Source organism: Anguilla rostrata, chromosome 6 (genome assembly GCF_018555375.3).
Source record: "Anguilla rostrata isolate EN2019 chromosome 6, ASM1855537v3, whole genome shotgun sequence".
Lineage (NCBI taxonomy): Eukaryota > Metazoa > Chordata > Actinopteri > Anguilliformes > Anguillidae > Anguilla > Anguilla rostrata.
Window position 1 is genome coordinate 827379 of NC_057938.1, and position 23256 is coordinate 850634.

Consider the following 23256-nt stretch of genomic DNA (forward strand, 5'->3'; position numbering starts at 1 on the left):
CAAAGGCACATTAAATAGAACAGACTTGAACTAAATCAAAGAAAATTTAATTGAACTGAATTGAATTTGACTGAACTTGAAGATTACACCTTAAATTATATATATATATATATAAATTTTTTTTATTTTTTTTTTTATATATACCTTCGGTGTTGAGCAATGGGCAGCCCGCCATCTTGGTTTACAGCTGATACCTCTGGGGGCATTATTACCCTTTTTAAAGAACATAAACAGGAGAAAACCATGGATCAGCGATTCTGAGTAATGACCACAGTCTCGTTTCATGTTTTAACAAAAACAGAAAGGGGGTGCATGCGAACATCATGTTCTCAGTACCCCTTCAATTCACACGTGATCCCCGTAATTCTGCTGGGACCCGCTCCGGGACTTTCCCGATAGCTCAGGAGGCACGGCGCCCCGGCTGCACGTGTGGGACGTGGTGCACGCGCCACATGAATAAACAGGACGAAAGAAGCGGCTTGAAGGAGAGGAGGAGAGTTAGCAGGATGGCAGTGTGACAGTGTATGACCTGAGCGTGCGGCGCAGCGAGCGGAGAACACGCTAAATCACGCGTCGCACACGCGTGCAGCGGGCCGGCCTTCTCACACGCTAGCCCAGTCACGCAAGAAACCGCCAACACAGGTCACCACGGCGCCAGGTGTCCTCCTCCGGTTTCACAAACCCCCCCCTCCCCCCCTTCCCTCCATAAAAGCGTGCACAGATGCCTGCTCTGAGCGGCAGCGGCGCTCTGGCTGTTAGGCTCTATCTCCATGAGTTTGGTCTGAAGATCTGGTACGACCACCAGCGATAGCAGAGGTCACGGCCGGGGTCAAACCTAACCGCGACCCGGAAGCACTACGTCGCCCTGCCCCTGAATCACAGGTCAAAAGAATGTTTTTTAAAAAATGTATTTAATTCATCTTGAATTTAGTTTGGGGAGCTCTGCCTGTCCTTTACACCTTTAACAGCATCACAGTGCTGCTCTGAACCGTCTGTGCCCAGGCCTGTCAATCATCCCGCTCTCCCATCGAGCCCCATATCCACCCCACCCCGCCTGCACCAATCAGCTGCTGTCTTAATATCCACCCCAACCCCCTGCACCAATCAGCTGCTGTCTTAATATCCACCCCAACCCCCTGCACCAATCAGCTGCTGTCTTAATATCCACACCCCCCCCCACCAATCAAATGCTGTCTTAATATCCACCAATGAGTATCAAAGACTACCAATGTCCAGTATCTCCATACCCATTTCATACTGGGCTCTTGGGGGTATTAGATTCAAGGGTTAACCAGCAGGGGCACCATTTTGGATTCAGGTGTTTCTGGTTACTAATCAGCTCGTTTTAAAGAGACCTGTAGGAAGCAGCGTGGAGAAGTTCCTGTGACCTTTGGCCCCGAGTGAGGAGCATTGTTATTTGCACTGCCTTTAGTGGGATGCATTTCCTGATTGCAGTAAGAGTCATGAGACAGGACAACAGAGAGCTGGATCTGCTCTGGAGCGCACAGACAAGAGCCTGCCTTCTGTACAGCTCCATGGGGGGCAGGAGGGCCCGTGTGGAGGGGGCCATCGCAGGGGCACATGGGGGGGGGGGGTGGAGGCTCATCACAGGGGCACATGGCGGGGGGGATGGAGGCTCATTGCAGGGGCACATGTGAGTGTGTGTGTGTGAGTGTGTGTGTGTGTGTGTGTGAGTGTGTGAGTGTGTGAAGCAGTAGTTTAATGCTCAGTCCCCTTCCCTCTGCTGAGTCACGTAGGCAGCACTGCCAAGTCCTCTGTCCCAGGCTGAGGGAGTGAATGAGTTCTCCTTTACGAAAAATGGGCTCAGCCGGTACCCTGGCGACTCCACACTCCAGCGAGAAGCAATCTGTCTGCAGCTGGGGCTCCATCCCGGCACGGTGCTGACCTGGGGCTCCATCCCAGGACGCCGGGGAGCACAGATATTTCAATCCGCTCCTCCTCGCCTCCCGCAGAGACGGCCTGCTGCACTCCCAGTGACCCAGAGACACTGGAATTCAGCCCCAGTCCAGTCCACCGGGGGTGGGGGGGAGCGAAAGATTGCCCCCTCACTCACCTGCCCCCCCCCCCCGATCCCTCCCCATCCCTCTCTCATAGCAGGCAGAAAAAATTACACCTGAAAAAAAGACCCATCAAGGCCGCTGTGTTCATACAGCAGCTCAGAGCAGGAGAGCAGATCCAGAATCAGTTTCCCCCGTCCGCACCACAGCCTTATCCATTATAAGCCGAAAGGCTAAACTGATTTTAGATCAGCACAGATTACAGCAGTAATCAGCTTAAACACATAAACAGCAACTGGCAATTAAAGCACCAGCACAGCAAGTTCCTCTGCCCTGTGCTGTAACAGCCTGCAACAGAATTCTGCCAGAAAACTACATTTCCCATCAACAGCCTGAACTGTGTCTCCCTTGTGGTGCAACCAGGTAAGTGCATCAGCTTCATACAAATGAAAGGTGGAGAAGCAGAGATTGCACCTGCACCTGGAGAGGCAAGAGCAGGGACGGTTTAAGATTTGAGCGGCAAACTATTGAATGACAGTGCTGCTCACAAGTAAAACCCAAAGAATCACAGTAAATTCTTCAACAGACAGTCACTGGATAAAACAGCTACAAAAATTAACAAAATGATGTTGGAATGTAGGCTTTACCATTTTACATTATTGGCTATTATTAAAAATGTAATTAATAATGTTCATGAAATGAGAAAAAGAAAAACCATGATACAAAATTTCAAACTGAAGAGTACAGTGTTTTATTTAATCAGTTTTCTGGTAAATCCTCTCAGTGAAGTGGGGATGTGTGGATCTGTGCAGGTGTACATGGGTTAGCACACCTGCTGAAGGCTGGCCCACGAGCCCCAGGGTCCCCCAGGAAGAGCCCCTCCTAGCCTGGGGGCCACGACATCTGCCTGCCACCCAAAACGTGGATGTGGAGGTGATAAACAGACTGGGCTCCGTGCTTTCCATCGTTAATCACTGCAACACAAAATAACACAAACACACACTGCTCATACCATACTACCCATCATTAATCACTGCAACACAAAAAAACACAAACACACACTGCACATACCATACTACCCATCATTAATCACCCCAACACCAACACACACTGCTCATACCATACTACACATCATTAATCACTGCAACACAAAATAACACAAACACACACTGCTCATCCCATACTACCCATCATTAATCACTGCAACACAAACTCACGCTGCTCATACCATACTACACATCATTAATCACTGCAACACAAGCACACACTGCTCATACTATACTACCCATCATTAATCACTGCAACACAAACTCACGCTGCTCACACCATACTACCCATCATTAATCACTGCAACACAAACTCACGCTGCTCACACCATACTACCCATCATTAATCACTGCAACACAAACTCACGCTGCTCACACCGCACTACTGCTGTAAGTGTTGATGTGTTTGAGGCGTTAGGTGCAGCTCGTGCACAGCTGGTGAACTCATGCTAAGTGCTCAGAGGTTCAGCATCAGCTGAGCCAGACTGCAGGTGTGCACAGGTGAGTTTACTCTTACCTACTCTGTATCCCTCCACCAAACCTTCTTTCTGAGCCACGTTTTTGGCCACAACCAAGAGGTGTCCCAAGAGCTGTGGGGAAAAAGGCAAAAACAAAAAAACAAAAAACGAGACGGTAAAAACATTCACGGAATTTGGTTTCCACTTCCTGGGTGTGTGGAAAACGGTCGTCGCCTAAGTATTTATCTGGGAAAGGAAACCGACTCTCAGTTTAACACACAGCAATCATTATTCACACCATAACTTTTTCACAACAGACCGCTGTTTCTATACATAGCTGGTGAATTTGATGTTTCTACACATGCAATGTTACACAGGTAGCTGGTGAATTTGATGAGTTCCTAATGTGACACTGTAGAGACTACAGTTCAGCGCTGGCAGACCTACACCAGCAATGCTAACACACACACACACACACACACTCTCTCTCTCGCTCTTACACATACACTCACACACACACACACACACACCTCTCCCCAACACACAAACACACACATCTCTCCTCACACACACACACCACACACACACACTCTCTCTACACACACACACACACACACACTCCTCTCTACACACACACCACACACACACACACACTCTCTCTCTCTCTCACACACACACACACACACACTCTCTCTCTCTCTCTCTCACACACCACACACACTCTCTCTCTCTCTCTCTCACACACACACACACTCTCTGTCTTACACACACACTCACACACACTCTCTCTCTCTCACACACACACGCACGCACGCACGCACACACACACACACACACACTCTCTCTCTCTCTCTCTCTCTCTCTCACACGCACACACACACACACACACTCTCTCTCTCTCTCACACTGCACCTGTGCATCGTCATCCTCCACCGCACTGATTCTTGGGATAGGAGTCCGAGGAATAACCAGGAAGTGGACCGGTGCTTGGGGACTGATGTCACGGAATGCCAGGCACTGAGCCACAGAACAACACGGGCGTTACAAGTCCTCATTTTCACACACCCTTTACCCTTATATTTACTTCTGTATTATCTGATGCTGCGCTAACCTGTGCAGCCAAAGATCTGGGCAGCGCTGGATATAAACTGTATCATCTAGCTGCAAAAGGGAAATGTGCTGCGGGTGTGGAATCCGTGTGTGGACCCCTAACCCTAGGATCAGCCCCGCCCCCTTCCGCCGCATGGAATCTACATGCAAAGTGAACTTTCATACGTGACCATTTTAAGCTGTTCGTTGTTAACTCCTAATATTGTAGGGTTTGTTCGTGCAGTCATGTTAAGATGACATGCAGAACGCGTGTAACGTGCAACTATAACTGACTTAAGATACCTTGTCGTCCTCATAGATGATGTCTGCAGGGATGGATTTGTCGATCACTTTACTGAAAATAGTCGGAGCCAGGTTTCCGTACTTCCTTCTGGCTTCATCCGCATGGCGTGCTTTCGTCACCTCGTCCTTCGGTGTAGTGCAAAAGCTTCTCTGTGAATCATAGACACGCAAATGGTGGCGTTAACTTGCGCAGATACTGTTGATCCGTAAGCCGTGGTCCTGCTGCCCACGGATCAATTCATGAGACGACGTTACAGATAAACTTTTCATTAAGATGCTAATACATGTATTCATAAGTATTAGCAATGCAGTTACTTGGCTACAAAGTAAGTGCGGTAGCGAGCCAGTGGCTAGCCTGTCCGTTTCACTTTCCTGGGGGAAATGGCTGATCCACATTATATCGTACCTCTGCACAACAGTGAATTCTACTTGCAAGAAGCAAAGCCGAGAAGTTAAGTATGGTCCTTTCAGTAAATCGCGAACGCAGACGTAGCAGCAGACTGTTCATTGCAGTGACTCCTGAGTTCAATCGAACTGCACAAACCCAAACAAACACACTCCATGGCGCATGCGCATTTCCGTTTGTCAAAACCCAAAGCTGATTGGACGTTACTAAATACGTCACTACGAATGATTTATTTCGCCCCGGTACATAACATACAAAAATGAACTCGCTGGGTTGCGGATTATACTGTCCCATAGACGTATATATGTCTATGTACTGTCCCACTCCAACGACACGCCCACGAATCATCAAACTAGGAGTGTCACACACACACAGCAACAGCATGTTGAATGTACTCCATCAGAGTAAAATGTATCCAATCAAGCTGATTTAACATAACACATTTTACTGTGTACTCACAATTTTAATAAAGACATCACATTTCAGCAATATTCAAAACGAAATTCTTTTTTTTTTTTTTTTGATGCTCACAGCCATTGGGAAAGGAGTCCGTCATTTCAAGCAGCTGGGAAGTCTTCCTTCAGTCCGCCAAGTGCGATCAAATCTGAGAATGTTATGACTTCACTGTGAAGAGCAAACCAGTCTTTTTCTGCCTGTTCGGAAAAAACAGGGTGGTGTGCATCGCGAGAACCGAAGAAATACATTTATCGATCCACTTTAACACGTAAAGAGAAAAAGAGCAGTATAGGAAACGCGTATTAAGATGAATGAAGATTCAGGGCGGAGGAGAGATCTCAGTCTCTCACGCTGTTAAAACAAAACTAACTTTTGCAGGGAATGTATTTGCAGAAACACCTGGTAACGGCGGCTAAAGCTGCTCAGTGAGGTTAAAAATAGGAGGTAATGAGGTGCAATGAGTATTCTTGCCGTTTTTTAAATCTCATTGTGGTAGCAGAGCAACCACACGCTAACTTCAGTGGTGCAATGGCGCCCCCTGCTGGATGTGGCGTCTCTGATAAGAGTGAAGAACTCGCAGATGCCATTTTAGGTGAGGCCCAAGATCCAAAGATTTTTTTCTTTTCACAATATATTTCCATTCTTTATGCCCATGTTAACTATAGAAATGACAGCGTGCTCCTTTGGTTACACACAATAATGATCTTAAAATTACAAGTAGGCAGTTCAAAGCACCTGGCTGCATGCCGATGCAATGTAATAAAAAAAAAAAAAAACAGATGGTTTGATTTCTTGGAAAATAATTAATTATATTTCCAATTACTTGCAGGGCCACATTCATCATCTTAGAAGCAAAGTATTTACGACTTGGGTATTGACTACAATTAGAATTATTCACTCTCCTTGTTTCAGAGCTGCAAGGTAAGTGAACTCACATTTTACAAAACTTCTCTCCATGACCCAGAACCCACCAACATTTGATAGATCTTAAAAGCACTAAAACTTTCCTGGTGATTTTCTGACCATTCTTAACCCTTTCTCCTGAAGCATTTACAAAGGCAGTTTTCACCTGGGTGTACTACGCCTTACTACTTTGGGGCAACACACAGCAGCATTATTTATGTGGCATCAAGACTATGTGTCAAAATTGAGGAAATATGTGAAGAATTATTCACGGTATGCACAAAATGAAATAATAATAATAATAAGCTTTTTCATGGTTACGGCTTATAGAATTATGATCTAATGTTGCTGCTGATAATCTTCTATGGTAATGAAGCCACGCCCACAGCACAAGTGACTCCTGAATATTATTGCAGAGCCCAGTGCACACTGGCGGATCCAGAGAAGGTCTCAGGAGCGCTGATTGATGTGGCCTGGGCAATCTGAAGTACAGAGTGTGGGAGAAGATGCTGGGGACTGTTCAATACAGTGAGTACTGGGGGCAGGGAGCTGCACATTGTCACTGTACAGGGGGAATCTTCAGCATCCTTTCCACAAGCTGATAAAGCCAGTCAGAGTCATATTGGTCCTGTCTGTGTAAGAACCCTGGAGTGAAGGGACTGAGCACCAGTCCTTAATCTCCCTGATGAACAAAGGGAGGGAGAGAGTGTGTGAGAGAGGGAGAGAGAGGATAGAGAGACGGAGGGAGAGTCCTTAAGTCCTGAAGAGGGGGAGGGAGCAAGTGTGTGTGTGTGTGTGAGAGAGAGAGAGGGAGAGAGAGGAGGAGAGGGGGGGGAGAGTGGGAGAGAGAGAGGACTGTAACAGGCTCGCTGGCTGTACGGAATCAGGAATACGGGTCTGGATCAGCAACACCTGAGCTGCCATGACCCAACACTCATCAGGAGCCAGAACGGTAAGAGAGAGAGAGATAGTGTGTGTGTGTGTGAGAGAGAGAGAGAGAGAAAGAGAGAGAGAGAGGTGTGTGTCCAGCATGCAAACCCAGGTGCTGTTTGTGTGCAGGGTTAGGATGTTAGGGTTAGGGTGTGAGAGTTAGGGTTAGGATGTTAGGGTTAGGGTGTGAGGGTTAGGGTTAGGATGTTAGGGTTAGGGTCTGAGGGTTAGGGTTAGGGTGTGAGGGTTAGGGTTAAGGTGTGGGGGTTAGGGCAAACCTGGCCTCATTGTTGCTGTTAAATCCAGCTGCGGAACACAGCTGTGGAACTTTAAAATGTCCACCCACATCTTCTCATCCAGGGCTTTCTCATTTGCACGTGTAGGACTGACTGCTTTTGTGCGTTTGTGCATTTGTGCGTTTGTGTGTTTGTGCGTTTGTGCGTTTGTGTGTTTGTGTTTGTGAGCGGTGGGTCAGGATTAAAGACACATTACAGTCTCCTGCTCAGCCTGATAGCTGCACATCAATGCCCTGCCTGGACTGTGCAGCCTCTCTACCTCTCTGGACTGTGCAGCCTCTCTATCTCTCTGGCCTGTGCAGCCTCTCTACCTCTCTGGACTGTGCAGCCTCTCTATCGCTCTGGCCTGTGCAGCCTCTCTATCGCTCTGGATTGAGCTAACGCTCGGTTACGATGCGTCAGCATTTGGTAACAGTCCGCTAAAGTTTGGTTACGAACCGCCAGCACTTGGTTACGGTGCAGGCGCTTGGTTACGAACCGCCAGCGCTTGGTTACGGTGCTGGCGCTTGGTTACGGTGCTGGCGCTTGGTTACGGTGCAGGCGCTTGGTTACGGTGCAGGCGCTTGGTTACGGTGCAGGCGCTTGGTTACGGTGCCGGCGCTTGGTTACGGTGCAGGCGCTAGGATACAGTCCCCCAGCGCTAGGTTACGGTGCCGGCGCTTGGTTACGGTGCCGGCGCTTGGTTACGGTGCCGGCCCTTGGTTACGGTGCAGGCGCTTGGTTACGGTGCCGGTGCTTGGTTACGGTGCCGGCGCTTGGTTACGGTGCAGGCGCTTGGTTACGGTGCCGGTGCTTGGTTACGGTGCCGGCGCTTGGTTACGGTGCAGGCGCTTGGTTACGGTGCCGGCGCTTGGTTACGGTGCCGGCTCTTGGTTATGGTGCAGGCTGTGACATACTGCAAGGGGGAGTGGATATGACAGGCAGCTGTGTTCAGTGTTAATATCTGATTATAAATGAGTCATTTAAATCCCTACTGCAGGCCAGTGCAGAAAGCCATCCTGTTCCGCAGAGAGAGAGGGGGAAGGAGGGAGTGAGAGAGGGAAGGAGGGAGTGAGAGGGAGGGAGGTGCATCTGACTGGTGTGATTTTTTCAATTTGTGGGTGTGTGTGTGCATGTGTGTGTCAGTGTGTGTGTCAGTGTGAGTGTGAGTATGTGTGTGTGTGTGCTCTGTGTGAGTGTGCTTGTGTGTGCATGTGTGTGCTCTGTGTGAGTGTGTGTGTGCCTGTGTGCCTCCTGCCATCCAATCACAATCCTGTACTCTCTGTGTGAATCACTGCCTCCTGCTGTCCAATCACAATCCTGCACTCTCTGTGTGAATCTCTGCCTCCTGCCGTCCAATCATAATCCTGCCCTCTCTATGTGAATCACTGCCTCCTCCCGTGGGGATTGGGTGGAGCCCCTGGCCTCCTGGACACACAGGAGCCTCCACTGGAGCCTTCACCGGAGAATCAGAGAAAATTCATCTGAACTGAGTGGAAACCTTAATTGTTGCACTGAAACTTTAAAACTTTAATTTTACCCTCTCCTCTCTCCTTCCCCTAGCCCTCTGAATAAGACCTCAGCCGAATGGCTGAACACAGCATGGAGGAAATGACCGTGGCCAATGGGACATCCCCTTCTTACCTGCAGAAGGTCGGACCACCAGCCTCCAGCCGGACAGATGATGAGCTTCAGCCCCGCCCCTGGCCCCGCCCCAGGCCCCGCCCAGACGCCCTGCTGTCACAGCTGCATATTCCTCCATGCTCTGCGGTGTCGTTGCCATGGCCACTAGAGTCACGCATCACAGGGGGACCAACCAGCAGTGGCAGTAACAATGAGGAGGCGGAGCCTGAGGCTCAGAGACATGCCCACTTGACCAATCAGCTCCTGCAGGGGCAGGAAGAGGCGGAGACTGTGGTCAGTGGGCAGGGTGAACGGGTGGGTCTGGATCACTTTGAGGCAGAGGAGTCCCACCCACCCAAACCCTGGGCCCCTGTACGTCCCAGGACACTGGCACTGAAGGGCCACGCCCTCACTCTGGGGGTAGGGGTGCGAGTGGAGGGCAGGACAGTGGGTGGGGTGGCAGCTGAGGCAATGTTTAGAGAAGGTGGGGAAATGGGCAAGGCTGTGGGCAGGGTAGTGATTGGAGAGAACAGGGACCTGGGTGTGGCTAAATGGAGAAGGGAAGTGGGTGTGGCCACAGGGGGCAGGGAAATGGGCGGGGCTACAGGGGGCAGGAAAGTGGGTGGGGTTACATGTGGGGCAGCAGGTACGGAAGTGGGCGGGGCTACAGGTGGGACAGCAGGTATGGAAGTGGGCGGGGCTGCAGGGGGCAGGAAAGTTGGCGGGGCTGGGGGGCAGCAGCTGTTGCAGTGGGGCCTGCAGAGGTCAGACAGCCTGGAGAGTCTCCTGAGCAGGTTTGGGCTGCGGGACGGGGGCCCCAAGGAGGCAGGGGGCCCTGTGGGAGGGCTCAGGAGGGCTGACAGCTGGGAGAGCCTGTACAGCGTGCTCCACGATCCCCAAAACTGCAGCCAGGACACACAGAGGTCAGGTGAGAAAGAGGAACAGAGCTACACCCCAAATGTGCAGCTGGACACCCTCTGTACCTTTCTCTTTCTTTCTCTGTCCCTCATACCTCTCTCTCCCTCCTCTCTCTTTTTCTGTCCCTCATACCTCTCTCTCTCTCCTTCCTCTCTCTTTCTCTGTCCCTCATACCTCTCTCTCTCTCCCTCCTCTCTCTTTCTCTGTCCCTCATACCTCTCTCTCTCCCTCCTCTCTCTTTCTCCCTCTCCAGGTGCTGTCTGTCAGACAGACTCTGACTGTGATTTAGGCATATATGGGCACAGTCGGAGCACACAGACCCCCCAAGGGTGAGTTTACACAGCACAGCTCTCACCTGCGCTAATAACACAGTTTACACAGCACAGCTCTCACCTGCGCTAATAACACAGTATACACAGCACAGCTCTCACCTGCGCTAATAACACAGTTTACACAGCACAGCTCTCACCTGTGCTAATAACACAGTTTACACAGCACAGCTCTCACCTGTGCTAATAACACAGTTTACACAGCACAGCTCTCACCTGTGCTAATAACACAGTTTACACAGCACAGCTCGCACCTGTGCTAATAACACAGTATACACAGCACAGCTCTCACCTGCGCTAATAACACAGTTTACACAGCACAGCTCGCACCTGTGCTAATAACACAGTATACACAGCACAGCTCTCACCTGCGCTAATAACACAGTTTACACAGCACAGCTCTCACCTGTGCTAATAACACAGTTTACACAGCTGTCAATTTAAATGGTTTTTCTGGGCAAATACTGTTATTATTGTCTGAAATAACAGACAAATTAATCTTTCCTTCCCTCTCCATCTCTCTCTTTCTCTCTCCCCCCCTCCCCCTCCCCTCCGCCCTCTCCCCCTCTCCCACCCCTCCCCCCTCGCAGGTGCGGTGTCTCTGCGGAGGACCCGCTGAGCCCCAGGTACGAGCTGGCCATGCGTCTCCTGGATCAGGCCCGCAGGAAGACCCGGACCGGCCCAGTCCAGGCCTCACACGCCCTCTTACCTGAACATACCTGCATACCTATACACAGCACCAGCGTGTAAGTCTGCTCCAGTGTGTGTGTGTGTGTGTGTGTGTGTGCCTGCATGTGACCCAGTGAAACTGACCCAACTGACCCAGAGAAACTGACCCATGAAACTGACCCAGAGAAACTGACCCAGGGAAACTGACCCAGAGAAACTGAGCCAGGGAAACTGACCCAGAGAAACTGACCCAGGGAAACTGACCCAGAGAAAGTGACCCAGGAAAACTGACCCAAGAAACTGACCCAGGGAAACTGACCCAAGAAACTGACCCAGGGAAACTGACCCAGGGAAGCTGACCCAGGGAAACTGACCCAGGGAAGCTGACCCAGGGAAGCTGACCCAGGGAAACTGACCCACGGAAAGGAGGGTGATCAGAGGGCCAGACAGGGTGAGCCGGTTGGAATTTTGGCACAGGACACCCAGGTTAACACCCCCTAATCTTTCAGTAAATGCCAGGGGATCTTTAATGAGTGCAGCGACTTAAGACAGTTTACCCGTCTAATCTGGGAGACAGCTGCACGTTCGAGCAGAGAAGAGAGAGAGAGAGAGAGAGAGAGGGAGAGAGAGGGAGAGAGAGGGATAGAGGAGGTGACCTCATGCAGGAGAACATTTACCCAGCATGCACCTTTGGTATGAGTGTATGGGGCTGTGTCCAAAACGGCGCACTTGCCGATGAATGGCTGAGCGGGCGTGGCTGAGCGGGCATGGTTGAGTGGGTGTGGCTAAGTGGGTGTGGTTGAGCGGGTGTGGCTGAGTAGGTGTGGCTGAGTGGGTGTGGCTGAGTAGGTGTGGCTGAGTGGGTGTGGCTGAGTAGGTGTGGCTGAGTAGGTGTGGCTGAGTGGGTGTGGCTGAGTAGGTGTGGCTGAGTGGGTGTGGCTGAGCGGGTGTGGTTGAGCGGGCGTGGCTGAGTGGGTGTGGTTGAGTGGGCATGGTTGAGCGGGCGTGGCTGAGCGGGCGTGGCTGAGTGGGCATGGCTTTGTGAGGGCAGACTGTGGCAGTGTCTCTTGGCAGGGCAAGGCTCCCAGAGAGGGAGGGGCCCGTGGGCGTGTGTGGTTACCTCAGCGACTCCTCGAGTGGCAGTTCGGGTGTGTCGTCACGGCGACGCTGCGGCCCCTCCCCCACGCGGGTGCGCTTCCAGGACGAGTCGGAGATGGAGGCCGAGCGGCGCTACCTGGAGCGCCAGCGTTCCGACCGCCCGCCGAAGCCCCACGCCCCCCCGACCACCCGGGGGCGGAGCCAGGACGGTCACTCCTCCTCCTCCTCCTGCCGCAGGAAGAGGAGCAGCTCACAGGGGGAGGCACTGGCCAGGGACAGGAGGTGCAGTTCCTGTGAGACCTTCATGAGGGGCACCTCGTTGCCCCGCCCAAACCCCGCCTCAAACCGCGCTCCCCTCACCCACCCTGGCCCGGTGGACCCGCACTGGGGGACGGTTCCGCCCCACTGGGTCACCTCAGGCCTGCCGGGGGAGGGGCAGAGTGCCGGGGGTGGGGGTGGGGTTGTGGGGGACTCCTCTTTGGGGAGGTCCAGGAGGAGGAGGGGGGGTAAGAGAGCGGAGAGGGGCACAGGCCTGGATCTGCCCCCAGAGCTAGAGGATTTGACTCCACAGCTGTACTCTACAGAACAGCACAGCCCCCTGAGCCTGCACCCCACCAGAGCCCCGCCTCTTGCCCCGCATGGGTACTGGCCAACCACAGTTGAGACCACAGGCCAGCCGAACACAGGTATCGCACATCTGTACCCCCATATTACACTCCAGTGCACCTGTTTTGTACGCACCTGGCCTGGTATATACAGTTGCTTTTTGTGGTGTGACCCAGCAGGTACAGGCATCTCCCTACCACTAGGGGGCGGGTCAGAGTCACAGGGGGAGGAGGGGCTATGGATGAAATCACAGTGGGAGGAGCCTTGTGAGCATGCACGGTGAGTACCTGTTACAATCGCTGCCTTGGGGTGTAAAATAGGCACTGGCTCTTCTGTAGTACTGTGTGGCCTGTAGGGTGTAAAATAGTCACTGGCTCTTCTGTAGTACTTGGTGTGGCCTGAAGGGTGTTAAATAGTCACTGGCTCTCCTTTAGTACTGGGTGTGGCCTGAAGGGTGTTAAATAGTCGCTGTAACTGTGCAACTGTTTGCCAACGTCTGCTCCTGAAGCTTTTAACTCAGATGCAATGCCCTCTACAGGCCACTTGTGAAAGTGCACACAGCTTTCAAAACATGACGGAAACCTGGGACAAGGATAAGCCCCTGTGATACTCGATTCGTATTTCTGTGCGTAATATCCGTTTGCACGGCCGGATATTTATTGAAGCAATCGAACCTGTAACCTGCTGGCGTGCTGGTTCTGTTCCCCCAGTGGACCGGACCCGCAGCAGGTCCGGCCCAAGCTGTCCCTGCGCCGGTTCTTCTCCGCCATTGGGCTGAACAGCGGCAGCTGGCTCCGCCCCCGCCAGGCCTGCAGTGTGGAGCGACTGAGCTCCGCCCACCAACAGGGCTCCGCCTCCCAAACCCAAAACCCCGCCCCCAGCCCCGCCTCTGGGCACCACATTTGGCTGAGAAAGACCCCCTCTCTGCAGTCACTGGGACAGGTGTGGCTCACTGGTGCATATAAGCAGCTAAACACACTAGAATTGTGTGAAGTAAAATATTCAGTATTGTGTAACGCTAACAGAGTTTCAGGTTCTGGTTCCAACATACGCTATCAGTGTAAAATCTACATAGTGTAACACTGAACATTTTACTGTGTAACTGGTAGGGTTCTGAAACTGCATGAAATGCCACATTCGTCTACCTGGCATTTCTTCCATTAATAAAGGGCCACATAGCTCTATATTAGGATTATACAATTTCATTTAGCAATTGCTAATGAAATACTGAGGGATAAAAAATGAATGTATTTCCCCAGTTGTGGTTGATGTTCTTAGTCAGTGATTGAATGTAATGTCCCCCACCTGCCAGCAGAGGCCGCCCCTGATTGTACTGCGGAGGTCATCCTCAGTGCAGGAACTGCCAATTCAGATGAAGGAAGAACTCTCCAACCTGTACAGACAGGACGCGCCACCTCACAGTCCATCTCACGGGTACAACTGGCACACAGGGCACACACTCTAACACACTGTGTGTTAAACACTGTGCATTAGACACTGTGTGCATGAAGGAGAGCTCTGGGCCAGTGCAGGAAGCTAGCCCTGTACTGCGGTATTTCTGGAATGTGCAACCCCAAATCAAATCCTGTCCCAAAAGGCAGGAGCACAGCCGAGCCACAACAAAATAATCTCCTTTCACTGCGTGAGTGTGTGTGTGTGTGTGTGTGTGAGTGTGTGTCTGTGTGTGTGTGTGTGTGTGTGTGAGAGTGTGTGTGAGAGTGTGTGTGTGTGTGTGTGTGTGTGCACTTGCAAACTACAGCAGTGTCTCAGCACTTTGCACCAGGGAGAGACTGAGACGTGTGTTTCCCTGTGTGTCCAGCAGGGGGCTCCAGCAGACTCTGAGCGTAGAGGACGTGGGGAGGCCCAGTGGGGTGGGGTCTCTGGGACGAGTCGTCCAGGTCTTCTCTGACGGGACCCTCCTCCTGGAGCTCAACAGACCCCACAACGGGCCCTTTGGGTTCCTGATCAGCCGGCCCAACGGTCGGGCCGACTCGGGTACGAGAGCCCTTCCTCTCTGCGTCCGCTTGCCTCAGCGCCTGGTGTGATGATGGCTGATGATGATGACGAGGAAGACTCCTCCCTGTCTGTTTCAGGCGTGTATGTGGAGCGTATGCAGGGCGGGGGGAAGCTGTACGTTGGCCTGCTGGGAGAGGGGGATGAGATCCTGGAGGTGAACGGGCAGAAGGTCGCCGAGCTGAGTCTGGAGCAGGTCACCCGCCTGATGACCCACAACACCACAGCCTTCCTCAGAGTGCTGAGCCACCGGCGGGTCCAGCGCTAGGCAACCACCGGCCGGGCGCTGGGCAACAGTCAGCCAGTTTCTAGGCAACAGAGCGACATGATGCTGTGGGATTGGTCGGACTGGCCAAGCAAAGGGAAATAAATCCTGACTGAAACTGTGTGTGTGTTTGCGTGCGTGCGTGCGTGCATGTGTGCGTGCGTGTGTGTGTGTGTGTGTGTATGTGTGCGTGTGCATGTATGTTTGTGAGTGCGCATGCTTGTGTGTGTGTGTATGTGTGCGCATGTGCGCATGTGCATGTGCACGTGTTTGTCCCTGTGTGTGTGTGTGTGTGTGTGTGCAAGTGTATGTCTATGCTGACCTGCTATTGAAAGAGGAACCATTAATTTTGATGTGAAATATGAACCCAGAGGACCACAGAGACCAAAGCTGCATCCCACAGTGCTTTGAGTGGCATGTAGGGTAAACACTGCTTAATGGCACCAGGTCAAATGCTCATATTTTGGTTGTCACTTCTGATAGATTATATTACCTGCGCTTCTGATGTCAGCTACATAGTGAAATGACAAAATACTAAATTCTCCATTAGCGATTGCTTTGTAATTTTGTAAATGTAAAATAAAATATATCAAAATGTGGTTTGTAGGTAGTTTTGTCCAGTGGAGGGCATGGCACTGAGGAACGATGGAAGATAATTATTGTGGATATGAAACCATCACATCACCTGCCAGTCTCTATGGCCAAGTTTTTGTCAGTAACTGTGGTCAGGTAGCTTGCCACAGTGTACTGTCTTTTTAGGGCCAGACAACATTTTGTTTTATTTTGTGATTTTGTTGAGATTCCCGATAAGTGATATAATTCTGTTTCAGCTGTGTTGCAATTTGGTTTATTCTAATTATGTACTCTAATTGTGGTGTTAGTATGTGTTAGTGTGTGTGGAGAAGTAGGGCTCAGGACCAGCTGAGTGAGGGGATTGTTTGCTTTGCTCAACTCTTGGTATTGCAGGGCTTTGTGTAGATTTTAGTGAGGGTCGCTTGGTTTAAATTGCTTCCAAAATTTGATTGACCTTTCTTGTATTTTGATAAGTAGTGGGTATAGGCCTAATTCTGGCCAGTGCGCATTGTTTGTTGTGTTTTTATGTTTACTGAATTCTGCATGCAGGATTTCAATTGGATGTTTCACCCATTTTTGACTGATGAGTGGACCCCACACCTCACTGCCATAAAGAGCAATTGGTTAAATTATAGTTCCAAAGATTTTAAGACAAATTTGAATTGGAATCCTTACAGAAATGTATCATTTTCGGGTGTAGAAGTCCCTGCATTTATTCGCTGCTAAGCTGAGTTTTCTCTTTCGGTCTGTGTGTGAGTATTTGAGGGGCACGGTTACCAACTAACCGTTTTTTCCCTTGGCTTATTGGATTCTCTGGCTTTCTACCCTTTAAATGTCGTTAGATGGGAAATCACGTGATAGTTTACTAAAATTTCATTCACTAAAAATTTGATTCCCCCACCCCGCCTGCTTATTGGTTCACAGATTTGGCGGGTTGCAGTTCCCACCGCTTTTCAAACAGGCTCCCGTCCTATTGGATGGTGTGACCGTTACGTCACACTATATAATTGGTAAAAACAGACTTTTGCTGATTTGCTACGCAGTTTTGAATCCTGGTAGTAGGCATGTCGTCCATGCTACTATTTCGCATTTAGTATTAACCAGCCGTTTAGAGGAAAACCCGAAAACACATCCGAACGGGCTGTCCAAGAAATGTTTTAACAATTTTTTTGCTAGGGCTTGTATACTGTGAAACAAATGAGTGATAAACGTAGCTAGCGGCACACGGCTTCGTTGAGCCAACGGTACTGGTATGAAAGCGGAAATTGGAATGGGTGGACTTTAATCTTTGTACTCTCGCTGGATTCTTGAACGGGAGCACGCAAAATTAGCCGAAGACTCACTTTCAAAACAGAAGTAGCCAACGTTGGCAGGCTAGCTAACTTGGCTAGGTTTGCTGTTGTAAGTATGGAATTCAGTGCGGATGCACACCGGATAATGAGCATATCAATGGGAAAGATTTATAATTCCCGCGTACAGCGAGGCGGAATCAAGCTCCATAAAAATCTCCTGGTGTCCCTAGTTCTCCGGAGCGCTCGGGAGGTGTGTCTGACGAACTACGGCGGTGGCGTGTGCCTCAGCGGATCGCACCAGGGAGAGACCGGGGAAACAGACCTGGCCACGGAACCGGAGCAGGGCCAGTTTATTTGGGAGTCTGAGCCCTTGGCAGGCTGTGGTTCTTCGGTCGCCAGTGAAGACGATTCGACTGTGGTTACGGAGCCAGATAAACGCACTCACCCCACAGCCCTGCCCCAAACCGAGACTGAGGTGAGGATAAACTCAGATTTGGATCACAGCTGCCGACCAACCCAGAGTGCGGGTGAGGGGGACACATCTGGCGCTTCTTCTGCCTCATCGGACGCCTCTGTCCTCCGCAACCCGGTTTCACCCGTATGCGGCGCGACCGACGGTTCTTGGATTGCGACATCGACTCAACCTCTGCAGGCGCGCGGTTCCGGGCAGGATGGTTCCCGGTGTGGCCTTCCCGAACCAAACTCTCAAAACCGCGGGGCAGCGTGTCGCAAAGCCTGCAGGAAAAGAGACGCGGATGGTGTTGACTCGCCTGGAGCGGATTCTCCGGTTAAGAAAAACAAACCGACTCTGCCCTCATGCGACGAGGACGCGGAGGGAGAGGAGATGGACACAAGCAACGTGTCCAGTCTCATTAATATTTTTGGAGCCAGTTTTACGGGACTACTGAGTAAAGAGGGCGCCGAGGCAAAGTCAGGAGAGGGTGGTTGCGATACTGGTGCCGGGCAGGTGTGCTCTGAACTCCCGCTGAAGACTCTGAATCCCTGGGGAACTGCCATTGAGGCATTTTAACCAGCACGCAAAGCACCAGCGTAGACTTTTCAGGGATTCAAGTGGGTGTTTTATAGAATTATACGTGATCAAGTTGTGTTACGGAGTAGGCTAATTATGCTGTACTAAGTGCTTGTGGGGCCCAGAGTTTAGGCTCGGCCACGTGGAAACCGTGAAAGAGGAAGAGCGGTGTGTACCGGGGTTCTCTCTAACTTCCTTTCACAGATACTTCCTCAAAGTGTCTGTGTGTAGCTGTGTACTGTGAACAAAACACGTGGGCGCAAGCAGGAAGCGGATAGATTTTCCACTTTAGTTGGAATCGAGTTAAATTTTAGCTACCTGTTACAAGTACTGGTTTGCGAAGGTTTTATGCAAAATGAAGGTTCTCGTGTTCGGTGCTGAATATATGAGTTGCTGTTTTATGTGGGCGCGAGGTAACCATGACCACTAGTTGGTTAGGGGGGGGGGGGGGGGCACTGTTGTGGTGTTTCCAGCGTTGGTTTTAAAGTTTCACTATGCACGGACAGAAGGTTTATTCGGAGGCCACAACTTTATTCAGTTCTGTCTTTGTTTTATAAAGACCAGCATTTAGCCCATATTGTTATTTTTGTACTTTTTTTTTTTTGCTGTCGTTGCATTGAAAAAGATCTATTTTGACATTTGTTCTCAAATCTTATTTGCGCGTGCACCACGCGAAATAAAAATTTTTATGGAAGTATTTTTCTGTCTTATTTTCCCTACGGACTAGTTCTGCGCGCGCTCCGGAACGCCTGCGGTTTCGGAATGCGGGGAATGCGGCGCTCCAAGGGCGGCCTTTATTACCCGCAGTCAAAGGTCGCTCTTTGTTCAGCCGACAAAGACTCTGGGCTTTAGGTCATCTGCTTTCCTCTGCCTGCTATGCCACGTTACAGATTTTGTGCATTTGCATTAGATAAAGTACGTAGATGCCACCATTATTGATACCGTAACTAGGTCTTAATTGGGTTAATGTTTCGATCTCGCCTCTGCATTTTCGGGAAACTGGACTGTACTCCTAAAGCCGATGTTAGTTATGCCGGTAGTGCAGTGGTTGCAAAGGTCAGAACCCGAAACTTTAAGTGAAAGTGCATTTACAAGCTTTCGAAGGGGTTAATATGACATGGGGTGGAGTGGGGGCGATTTGGCAAGGCGGTGATCACAGCTGCTCTCAGGCAAAAAGTTCCCTCGTGGGGGGGAAGAGGCTGGTTCTCAGGTTTTCACCGTTGAAAAATGCGCACATTATTGTCTCTGAAAGCTAAGCGCAGTTGTGCAGAATGATTTCTGGTCGTAATTCGCCCGTCGCTGCGGCTGTTCCGCTCTTTGTTGTAGCGAGAGTACTGGCCGTCTTGTTTACGCGGCACCTCAATGATGTCACCATACACGCATCTCATTGGTTAGAACGGAACAGCTGGCGACGTCACAGAAGGGTGGCGACCTGCTGGTATTCCCCCTTCATGCGATTGGACGTTGATACCTTGCTCATTTGTGTTATTCATTTATTTATACACACAACGAAAAAAGAGTTTGACTGGGGTGTGTGTGCGTGAGAGTTTGACTGGGACTAGCTGGGGTGTGTGTGTGTGTGTTTGAGTGGGACTAGTTGGGGGGTGTGAGAGTTTGAGTGCGACTAGCTGTGAGTGTGTGTGTAAAATATGACTTTAGTTATGCTTGATGTAAAATAGATATTCAGAATAGTGCAATTCATTTACTGATTGCTAGGTAAAACACAAAAATGCAAGAAACGCAACCCCCTCCTATAACTTTCTCATGGCTAACTGCTGAAGCTAAGCAGTCATACCACCCTGTACCCTTCTCAGATTAGAAACTGCTGAAGCTAAGCAGTCATACCACCCTGTACCCTTCTCACATTAGAAACTGCTGAAGCTAAGCAGTCATACCACCCTGTACCCTTCTCACATTAGAAACTGCTGAAGCTAAGCAGTCATACCACCCTGTACCCTTCTCATGTTAGAAACTGCTGAAGCTAAGCAGCCATACCACCCTGTACCCTTCTCATGGCTAACTGCTGAAGCTTAACAGCCATACCACCCTGTACCCTTCTCACATTAGAAACTGCTGAAGCTAAGCAGTCATACCACCCTGTACCCTTCTCATGGCTAACTGCTGAAGCTTAACAGCCATACCACCCTGTACCCTTCTCACATTAGAAACTGCTGAAGCTAAGCAGTCATACCACCCTGTACCATTCTCATGTTAGAAACTGCTGAAGCTAAGCAGCCATACCACCCTGTACCCTTCTCATGGCTAACTGCTGAAGCTTAACAGCCATACCACCCTGTACCCTTCTCATGGCTAAGTGCTGAAACTAAGTATATGAGGAATTCAGTATTTGGAAGGGATGTCCAGTTTGCTACTGGCAGTGGTTTTCTGAAGGGGGCACTCTGGACCAAACAGAAATGCAGTGCCCCAGCCGTGATGGGGACACAGTGCTGTAGGAGATGCTGTCTCCTGGATGAGGCATGCCGAGGCCCTGATTCACAGGTCAGTAAAGATCCCAAAGCAGAAAGGTGTAGCGGTGTTAACTCTAGTTACCTGACAAATTACCCCCAAAAAACTGTCTACACCCAGCCAAATATTCTCTCCTATATCTGGTTGGCTACACAATCCCTTACCTTCCCACACGCTTGGATTCCCCAGGTTGTCACTGCAAAAGAGTACAAAGCCATTGGTTAACCTATGTAGTTAAACAGAGGTTAAGCAGAAAGTAAAATAAAATATGCACACGCACGGAGTGGGAAAAGTTTACGTCAGTAGCGGTCGCAGCAGAAGATGACGGCCTGCCTTCCTGCCAACGACGCAGAGACTCCGCTACAGTGACACCTGGTGGACAAAAAGAAGAACTGCAGAACGCGCTCGCTTCAACGGTTCCATTCAGGGACGCAGATGGGGCACGTGCAGATGCCAGAGGGCCTTGGAGGTAACTTTTAATTGCAGAAAGTTCTTAAGTAAATTTGGTTTTGCGCAAAGAACCGTCCCTCATCCCACACAGAGGAATACACACCGTTCACTCTCTCTGGAGCACTGATCATTTAAAATGAGCTCAACCAGAATGACCTTAACGTGCAGTGGCCAGAGGGAACTAAAAGCATGTTAAAGAGGAGTTATGCTTGAACATGTTCCTAGTAGCTTATTTACAGTTATAAATAGTCTGCATAAAGCACATTTTTAACAGTGTTGAAGTAGCAGTAGTTTATTTTATGTAAGGGAATATAAGTTACATTACATTACAGGAATTTAGCAGATGTTCCAGAGCGACTTACACAACTTTTACACAGCATTTACATTGTATCCAATTATACAGCTGGATATATACTGAAGCAATACAGGTTAAGTGCCTTCCACTTACCAGGAAAGCTATGTGTGATTTCCAGATATCTGCTCGCATTGACACAACAGACCTTTTGTGGCCTGAAAGTTCCTAAAATTCAAAGAGCTCAATTACACCGGCTCTTTCCAAATAACATGCAACAGTTACTCACTAACATCTACAGAGCTTAATTCTGTACTGTACCACATAAAGTCTCAACCATAGAGCACCAGTATTATGGGGTGCAGTGTCAACAGTGATTTGAAAAAAAAAAAAAATTCAACATTGTTTTAATGATATTGACAATACGTTTTAGAATACTGGCATGCTTTGGTTGAGACTGTGTGGGTATACAATTGGCATGATTTGGTAAAATAAAGTTGTTTAATGTACTGCATTTCCGGATCAATATAGGATCAATATAGACACAACTTAAGCTGAGAATAAAAAACGTAAAGCTACACTTCAAGCGCGTATACAGGCCCAAATGTTCGCCTCACTTCAGCCGTTGGGAGTGAGGGGGCGGTATAAAGCAGAGTAAATGCGTCAACGCATTTCCTTTATCACCTCATTTTTGTGCACGGCAGCCCAGGATGCTCGCTCATGTTAGTGCACGGCAGCCCAGGATGCTCGCTCATGTTAGTGCACGGCAGCCCAGGATGCTCGCTCATGTTAGTGCACGGCAGCCCAGGATGTTCGTCGTGACACAGGATAAGGGAATACCATCGCAAAGTGCGTGTTTTTGTAAATATACAAATGTCTGAGCAGCGTCGTGATAATAGGCCAATGCGATCTTGTTCTTCTTTTTTGCTCTGGGTTCCGAAAAATTCATCTTTTTAAAACATTTGTGAGAAAGAAATGCGACAAGGAAAATTCAGTGCCATCGCAGGAAATAATAATAAAACGACTAAATTTACCTCGCCGAATAAAATAAGAATTAATCAGATTTCGAAATTTTGCTTTATAATTTATGACAATTGTATCATAATTTATTTTTTCATTTTAATTTGGGCTATTGGTCCATTGATCATAACCTCAACAGAGAACAATGGCAGTATAAAATAATGCTATCAATGGAAGTATTAACATTGTTTACAATTTAATCAAGTCGAAGACTACTAATGCTACTACTTGGCTACTATCATGAAAAATGTTTTAACAATAATATCAATTATTCTTCTTTCTGCTCTTCTTCTTATTATTATTATTATTAGTAGTAGTATTAGTATTTGAACACTAGTGCTAAATTAAATGAGACCGTTAAGGATCCGACTGGCGGGGAGAGGCTTCTCCTTTGGGAACTGAGGCATCGCTTCAGGGTCTCGCGGGCGGCGGCGCGGGAAGGGCTCCCCGGTTTCCCGCTGCACGCGCTGAGCAGGGCGGCGCCGCTCTGGAGAACCCTATTCACGAGCTGGCCGGTGCACTGATATGGGCTTATCGCTCTACGCAAGGCGGTCCTTTGAGGGTTGCGCCAATTCAGACAAATCTCCTTTCACTGGACACCCGGCTGATATCGCTCAGGCAAATCAGGAGAATAAACTGCCACCACAGAAGGCCTTTAGATAATTCCATTTTATTTTATTAATGTTTCTCCTTAGGAGAAAGGGCTTACCACGGGGCACAATAATATC

At 49.6% G+C, this 23256-nt stretch overlaps 3 protein-coding genes across 6 annotated transcripts; 2 read left to right on the top strand and 1 right to left on the bottom strand.

Moving 5' to 3' along the window:
• Positions 1-2745: 2745 nt before the first annotated feature.
• On the bottom strand, positions 2746-5489 carry LOC135257823 (uncharacterized HIT-like protein Synpcc7942_1390). Its single transcript, XM_064340980.1, has 5 exons — positions 5321-5489; positions 4915-5064; positions 4435-4539; positions 3582-3654; positions 2746-2992 (listed from the first exon to the last, which is right to left on the bottom strand). Exons 1-5 carry the CDS (start codon positions 5420-5422, stop codon positions 2901-2903), a joined length of 522 nt encoding a protein of 173 aa, XP_064197050.1. The 5' UTR covers positions 5423-5489; the 3' UTR covers positions 2746-2900.
• Positions 5490-7488: 1999 nt separating this feature from the next.
• On the top strand, positions 7489-16004 carry LOC135257800 (uncharacterized). 4 transcript variants are annotated; one of them, XM_064340936.1, is made up of 10 exons: positions 7489-7631; positions 9448-10435; positions 10679-10754; positions 11345-11500; positions 12498-13207; positions 13304-13406; positions 13838-14069; positions 14440-14561; positions 14947-15122; positions 15221-16004. In XM_064340936.1, the coding sequence occupies exons 2-10, from the start codon at positions 9472-9474 to the stop codon at positions 15406-15408; spliced, it is 2727 nt and encodes a 908-aa protein (XP_064197006.1). In that variant the 5' UTR covers positions 7489-7631; positions 9448-9471; the 3' UTR covers positions 15409-16004. The 4 variants fall into 4 exon arrangements, with proteins under 4 accessions (XP_064197006.1, XP_064197008.1, XP_064197007.1 ...); XM_064340938.1 differs by having other exon boundaries at positions 14950-15122; XM_064340937.1 differs by having other exon boundaries at positions 14443-14561.
• Positions 16005-16146: 142 nt separating this feature from the next.
• LOC135257820 (immediate early response gene 5 protein-like) lies at positions 16147-18997 on the top strand. Its single transcript, XM_064340976.1, has one exon. It carries the CDS (start codon positions 17386-17388, stop codon positions 18298-18300), a length of 915 nt encoding a protein of 304 aa, XP_064197046.1. The 5' UTR covers positions 16147-17385; the 3' UTR covers positions 18301-18997.
• The last annotated feature ends 4259 nt before the right edge of the window (positions 18998-23256 follow it).

Coding starts and splice junctions, on each gene's coding strand:
- LOC135257820 (XM_064340976.1), top strand. CDS start 17,386: ATGGAATTCAGTGCGGATGCACACCGGATAATGAGCATATCAATGGGA.
- LOC135257800 (XM_064340936.1), top strand. CDS start 9,472: ATGGCTGAACACAGCATGGAGGAAATGACCGTGGCCAATGGGACATCC. Junction 10,436..10,678: donor CCAGGACACACAGAGGTCAG/GTGAGAAAGAGG, acceptor CTCCCTCTCCAG/GTGCTGTCTGTCAGACAGAC. Junction 13,407..13,837: donor GAGCCTTGTGAGCATGCACG/GTGAGTACCTGT, acceptor CTGTTCCCCCAG/TGGACCGGACCCGCAGCAGG.
- LOC135257823 (XM_064340980.1), bottom strand. CDS start 5,422: ATGAACAGTCTGCTGCTACGTCTGCGTTCGCGATTTACTGAAAGGACC. Junction 3,655..4,434: donor TGGAGGATGACGATGCACAG/GTGCAGTGTGAG, acceptor TTTTCCCCACAG/CTCTTGGGACACCTCTTGGT. Junction 2,993..3,581: donor GGTGGAGGGATACAGAGTAG/GTAAGAGTAAAC, acceptor TTTGTGTTGCAG/TGATTAACGATGGAAAGCAC.